This window comes from Dendrobium catenatum, unplaced genomic scaffold (assembly GCF_001605985.2).
Source record: "Dendrobium catenatum unplaced genomic scaffold, ASM160598v2 original_scaffold_30712, whole genome shotgun sequence".
Lineage (NCBI taxonomy): Eukaryota > Viridiplantae > Streptophyta > Magnoliopsida > Asparagales > Orchidaceae > Dendrobium > Dendrobium catenatum.
The window spans coordinates 175,717-182,865 of NW_021349170.1; the positions used below are offsets into that span (position 1 = coordinate 175,717).

The 7,149-nt window shown below is 37.4% G+C and overlaps 1 protein-coding gene across 2 annotated transcripts; it reads left to right on the top strand.

The window, feature by feature from the left end:
- The first annotated feature begins 2,725 nt into the window (after positions 1–2,725).
- On the top strand, positions 2,726–6,591 carry LOC110105352. Of its 2 annotated transcripts, none has more exons than XM_020834818.2 (2): positions 2,726–2,883; positions 3,393–6,591. In XM_020834818.2, exon 2 carries the CDS (start codon positions 3,403–3,405, stop codon positions 6,214–6,216), a length of 2,814 nt encoding a protein of 937 aa, XP_020690477.1. In that variant the 5' UTR covers positions 2,726–2,883; positions 3,393–3,402; the 3' UTR covers positions 6,217–6,591. The 2 variants fall into 2 exon arrangements, with proteins under 2 accessions (XP_020690477.1, XP_028547467.1); XM_028691634.1 differs by having other exon boundaries at positions 2,731–2,883; positions 3,398–6,591.
- Positions 6,592–7,149: the final 558 nt, after the last annotated feature.

Below are 7,149 nucleotides of genomic sequence, written 5' to 3' on the forward strand. Positions count from 1 at the left end.
AAAATAATTTAAAGAGTAAACACGGAGAACCAAATCACGCATTAAGAGAAAGCTGAAATCTAAAATATGTATGTAAAAATGCTTAAAATATATTTTTTGATTTCATTGAAACCGGAAAACTGATTTCTTTTTCTGTTTTAGCCATCTTTTTGCTCCTCCAAGTTTTGTTTTTGAGTAGGACTCACTTATGTAATCTTTTTGCTTCAATATACGGGCTAAGCCCAAAAATTACCCAAAAAATATAAACTATCAATAGTAATCGAAAAACAATTTTCCAGTTTCAAATAAAAACATTTAATTTTTTCACTTTCTTTGTAATGAGTGATTTGATTTTCCTATTTGCTCTTTTTTAAATTATTTTAGTTTAAATACCTCCTTATAAATTTGTCAAATATGTGTACCAAAATTTCTCTAAAAATAAAAATTCCATAGCATGAGTTTATGTGCCATTGAGATCTAAAAAAATCTAAAATTCACCTCAAACTCTTTATGACCACATGAAGTAAATCTCATCCCCCAATACTGTCACTGACCACATTAAATGCAGCTATTTATTGCGTTCACCTCATTAATTATTTTTAATTATTTCCCAAAAAAAATATTTTAATTTGACTATTAAGTAAAAATAGCCTTATAAGAACTAGCTCAAACTGGCCAGGTCTAGCTATTTAGACTCGATACTAAATTATCTAGTTCTCTAATAAGTTTGGAGTTTGAACTCGTTAGCTTATTTCCTATCAGAGAGCTCATGCGAGAAATTTAATGGAGCTGCGCTAGCTCTATTACATAGATTTGTTTGAATAAGAAGTTGGAACTTGATTCGATTCCTCCCGATTTCTTAGATAATTTGTTAAGAATTCTTATTATTTTAAAAATGTATGATATTTATGTATTATAAAATGTTAAAATTATATCATATAATACTAAATTAATTTAATTTTAAATACTATTCTAAAAATTATTAGAGGCTCAACGAGTTTAACAACTGAGGATCAGGCTAAGTTTGAGACTCAATTTTTGTGGTTTGATAAGCTTGATTTGTGATATTGTTAACGAGTCGAGAACTCGAGATCAAGCTAGTCTGGATCACTTACACCCCTAGGCCCATTTAATTTTTTATTTAAGAAACCATGCTATATGAATAAATGAAATTTATTAATATTCTCTTTTTAAAAAAATTGCAATATTTATATGTTTAAAGTTCATATGTTCCATAATATAAATATTTTATTTGTTTTATAAATTAAATAAAAATAAAGCATAATTAAAAAATGACATTCAAAATTATTTTTATCGAATCTATTTTTAAGCATTAAAATGAAGATTAACTTGGTCAAATCAAGCATAGAATAAAATTATTTTCATTTTAAAAAATTTGAAATTTTCTTTTGAAAGATTGTAATAATTTAACATATTTCATATTTGTATTTATATTCAGCTAACGAGACCTACACATTTTTTTACTTAATATTTCACTCTAAAAGGCACGCTAAAAATTATATCATTTAAATTTTTATTTATAAAAAAAGAAAATGCAGCAACAACTTTTTAATATAACACAAAATAATTAAAACATTATTTTAAATTTATTATTATTATTTTTATTGTCAGCGGCAGAAGGGTGACATTAATAAGTAGATAAGCACGCAAATAAGCTTATTTAAAGGCCAGTGTTAGGAGACCCCCGTGCTAATTACACCGATTGGCCATTTGACTTTCTGGCTTGTCACAGAAAAGAAAAAAAAAAAAGGAGGGAGGTTAAGTTGGCAATGGGCCCACCACCGATGTTAGTGCTCAAAATATTCAAAAATACTAACACCGATGACAACTCAACGGTGGAAACTGGCAATTGCTGTTTTTACAGGGTCTTGAATATCAAAATAATTCACCTGGCCAATAGCGTCCCATGAAAATTTAAAAACTGATACAAAAGCGAGAAATACCGCTATGTGAAGATAAATACCGAGCAATATCGAGAAAAACTCGGTATTGCTAGGTATTGATCTTCACAGAATGATATTTCTTGTTATTGCCGAGCAAAATCGACCAATACCTAGCAATACGCGAACATAGCAATCCTGGGTCTGTTCCGGGTTGGGTTGTCGGGCCAGTAAGAACACATGACACTATTTTACTGGAGTTCGAACGTAGATCTACGTTAGGCGACCGGGCCAAATAAAAGTTCCTAAAATTGAGAAGGCTTTTTCACTGCTTCTTAAAGCAGCTAAAAAAGCTTTGTTTGAGACGATTTTTTATTACTCAAAGTAGTTTTTTGAAATAAAATTTTTAATTTTGATACTAAAAAACTGTTTTATGAAGCAGAAAATTATCCCAAATAAAATCTTTTTATACAAAAATTGATTAAATTTTTTTGCTATTTTTTTTTTATGAAACCATGAAAAAGCCGTCCCTTTGTCTGAATTCATCTAAATGTCTAAAAATTTTGAGAAGTCAATGAAAATGCTGAATTCTTTTTTTGGTTGGTGAATTCATGACAGAATTGTTTGTAGAAATTTTTTTTATAAATAAATGAATAAATATGAATAGTTAAAATTTATAATAAAAAGTAAATAACTGAATAGTTTGTCAAGTTGTTTAAGATAAATTTAGTTCAACTTCCTTTTTTGGTTATTTGTTTAGAGATATTTTGTTAAGAGAGTCAAAAGCTAGGTGAGAAATCGAGTATATTTTATAATAATGAAAAAAAATGGACATAATTTGAATATTAGGAAAATAATGAAGAAAAGCTATCTGAAAATCTGGATTGACGATAGTAGATTGGAGTAAATGGGGTTGATGGGGAAGATGGCATGCTTTAATTTTGTTGCAGTCAGAGGTTGGTGAAGGTGAAGAACTGCAGAGAGAGAGAGAGAGAGACTCATGGTAAGATCTGTTCTTTTGGCTGTTTAGTGGAGGCGTCGAATTAGGGTTCCTGATACTTGTTGCCTGTGCACTCATGGTTCTTTGATTTCATGGCTGCTGCTTGTTTGTTTGCTTTTTCTTCTTCTGACTTCTCAGTTTTATGTCTTTGAATATACCTGTTTGGTAAAGGGCTTCACTTGGAACCAAATCCCCTCTTTCCTCAAGAACTTCTTTTCCTTTTCTACTTCCTAGCCATGTCTTTTGATGTGGTCTCCACTCTTTATGCTTTTCTCTGCTCTTTGCGAGTTCGTCAATGCTAATTTCTTGTTCTAAGATTTGGAATTTCAAAAGCGAGAGCCCTCCATTCCCATTCAAAAGTCCGTGAATGTTGGAAATCTCTAGGGTTCCGTTTACTCTACTGTTCCTCTTCTTCATTTCGAGCCCGAAAATCAAAATCAAAACTTTTCTTCACCTTTTTATAGGGCTTCTGCTCTGATCCACCTCTAATGATTTTCTAATTTTGTTCAAAGCGGAGCCTACATGCATCTATCACTATGGAAGCCCATATCCCACTGCGCCGCCTTGTTCATCGACAAGAAGAAGAGCCGTCAGAGAGACGGAAGCGACTACTCCGACGATTCAGGCAAGCATCGCAAGCCCTCGATACTCCGGCAACTCCAAGAGAGCAAGCTCCGTGAAGCCCTCGAAGAAGCCTCTGAGGATGGCTCTCTCTTCAAATCCCAAGATGTCGACTCCGACGCCGCCGCCGGCTCTGAGGCGGCCGGTGGCGGCGACGGCTCCATTGGCCGGTCTAGATCTCTCGCCCGTCTCCACGCACAGAAGGAATTCCTCCGTGCCACGGCCCGTGCAGTCGATCGCACCTTCGAATCCTTCGATTCCATCCCCGAGCTACAGGAATGTTTCAAAAAGTATATCACCATGTACCCCAATTACCAGTTATCAAATCTCATCGATCAGCTCCGCGCAGATGAGTACAGCCACCTAGATGAGCCCAGCGCCAAGGTATGCCTTGATTACTGTGGCTTCGGCCTGTTTTCATACCTTCAGAGCTTCGAGCAATGGGACTCCTCTGCTTTTAGTCTTTCTGAGATCACTGCAAACTTAAGCAACCATGCCATCTATGGAGGTGCAGAGAAAGGCACAGCTGAGCATGACATCAAAACCAGAATAATGGATTATCTAAACATCCCTGAGAATGAGTATGGCCTTGTGTTTACTGTCAGTCGAGGCTCTGCTTTTCGATTGCTTGCAGAGTCTTATCCTTTTCAAACCAACAAGAAGCTGCTCACGATGTTTGATCATGAGAGCCAGTCTGTAATTTGGATGGCACAGAGTGCCAGGGAGAAGGGGGCAAAAGCTTACAATGCGAGCTTCAAGTGGCCGACGCTTAAGGTGTGTAATTCTGAACTGAGGAAACTGATCTCTTGCAAGAAAAGGCGAAAAAAGGACTCGGCAGTGGGGCTTTTCGTGTTCCCGGTTCAGTCCAGAGTTAGTGGAGTCAAGTATCCATATCAATGGATGGCCATGGCTCAACAGAATAATTGGCATGTTTTGCTTGATGCTGGATCTTTGGGTCCCAAGGACATGGATTCACTGGGATTGTCCCTTTACCGTCCTGATTTCATAATAACTTCATTCTACAGGGTGTTTGGATCAGACCCAACTGGTTTTGGTTGCCTACTTATCAAGAAATCAGTGATGGGTTGTTTGCAGAACCAGAATGGTGGCACTGGATCAGGGATGGTGAGAATTTTACCTGTCTTCCCACAGTATTTGAGTGATTCTGTGGATGGTTTGGATGGTTTTGATGCTTCTGATAAAGACCAGATTGATGGCATTGAGGAATCGGCAAAGCCAGGTGCTAGCCGAGGTTCACAAATGCCTGCTTTCTCTGGTGCATTCACCTCAGCTCAAGTTAGAGATGTGATTGAAACTGAGATGGATCAGGATAATAGCTCTGACAGGGATGGAGCTAGCACTATCTTTGAAGAATCAGAAAGTGTTTCACTTGGAGAGGTGATGAAGAGCCCGGTTTTCAGCGAAGATGACTCATCTGACAATTCTCTATGGATTGATTTGGGCCAGAGCCCCTTTGGCTCGGACAATTCAGGTCAGCTCAATAGAGGCAATATGGGCTCTCCAATACCACCTTCTTGGTTTTCTGGTAAGAAGAATCATAAGAGAGTGTCCCCAAAGTTGCCTTCAAAAAAGAGTCCGATGCGCGAAGATCATGTGCTCTCTTTTGATGCAGCAGTCTTATCAGTTTCACAGGATTTGGAAAGAATTAAGGAAAACCAAGAAGAAAGGCCTCATACCAATGAGATTCAGGAAGAGCCTGATAATGGGACTACTGGGCGGAGAGTGGTGAAGTTTTCTTCTGCCAATGGAGGGAAAACTGACAACTCAAGCTCAGCCTTTGGGCATCAAAACTTTCATGAAAATGGTTCAACATCTGAAATTTTCCAGGACCAAGGTACAATGGGAATTAAAGAAAGTGCCATAAGAAGGGAAACAGAAGGTGAATTCAGGTTATTAGGTAGGAGGGAAGGAAACAATACCAGGTTCAATCATGGCAGATTCTTCGGCGTGGAAGATAACGAGCACGTTGTTAGCATGGGCCGGAGGGTCTCATTCAGCGCGGAAGATATAAAACCTACAGAAAAGTTTGGTCTCAATTTGGATGCAGGGGAAGCTTCTGCTCATAATTTTGGTGATGCTGAAGTTGCCAGTGGCAGTGACTATGAGGATGATCAAGAGTGGAGTAGAAGAGAGCCTGAAATAGTTTGCAGACATATTGATCATGTTAATATGATGGGCCTAAACAAAACCACCTCAAGGCTTCGATATCTGGTCAATTGGCTTGTGACCTCCTTGCTTCATCTGCGATTACCAACATCAGATGGGGATGATGGGGTGCCTCTTGTTCGCATCTATGGGCCAAAGATCAAGTATGAGAGGGGTGCAGCTGTGGCATTTAATGTCAGGAATGTGCGTGGGGGTTTGATACACCCTGAAACTGTCCAGAAGCTGGCTGAAAGAAATGGCATCTCGTTGGGAATAGGTTTTCTTAGCCATATAAAGGTCATTGACAATGCAAAAGCACTTCATGGAGCTGTTGAATTGAGCGACCCATCCCTGTGCGGCCCCGTATCAAACGGTCGTCGGGACGGTAAGAATGTCACTATAAGAGTAGAGGTTGTTACTGCATCTCTGGGATTCCTCACAAATTTTGTGGATGTGTACAAGATGTGGGCTTTTGTGGCCAGGTTTCTTGATCCAGTATTTGTTGAAAGTGATGGTCTATCAACTGTTGATGAGATATCAGAGACATAGAAACTTGAAGCAGATTGCAGTTTCTTCTGTCTTTGTGACACTTTTTTTTTGCTCAGACCTTAGATGCCACTAACTGCAGCAGAAGTTTGGATGATGCAGGAACTCCAATTGAATGCAGAGAACTTCAATTTGATTTGTCTAGTTCCCCCCCATCTGGCTGTAGTGGTACATCGCGCATTCACTTTTGAATTTATTTATTCTTGGCAAATTTCCTAGTCATGTATCTTATTATATCATGTAGAGTTTGCTTATGAATTATGAATTGACTGTACATCTGGTGGAGCTCTTTTTCCATCAGTGATATTGTAAATCTCAGACTAAACGAGCAGGAAACCATTTCAGTCATCAATTAAGATTTTCATCATTACAGATCAAGCAAGCATTTGATGCCTTAATTGTTCTTTTTTCCTTTGTTTTGTTTTTCATGACAATAACGCAACTTAGGTTTCGTTTGGGACGACTTTTAATTTTTATACTAGAAAGTTGTTTTAAGAAGCAACAAGATAGTCGTCCCAAATGAAGCCTTAATCTGTTTCATTGATGTTCATTCAGTTAATTTTGTGCGTGGCATACACACTTCATCTTCTTTGATACTTAGCAGTCATAAGCTCCTTTTTATAATTTCACCATATTTAATAATTGCTTTTTGAAACACACTGGTTCTTCTGTGTTCTTATTAAACAATGATGGGGCAGTTGATCAGGAATTTCCAGTTGAATCGATTAGCCGAAGGAAAGATGATTAGTGCATGAACTAGTGCAAAAGCCATCATCTTCACTGGAGATTAGCTTCGAGAAAACAACAAAATATAGCTTGTGATGGTGATTGTTTTCTTAAGAAGTAACGGTTAGACCTATAATTTTTGCCATAATGCAACATTTTTACTATGATTTTTTGATATAATTAGTTGTTAATTACTCAGTTTTCACATGT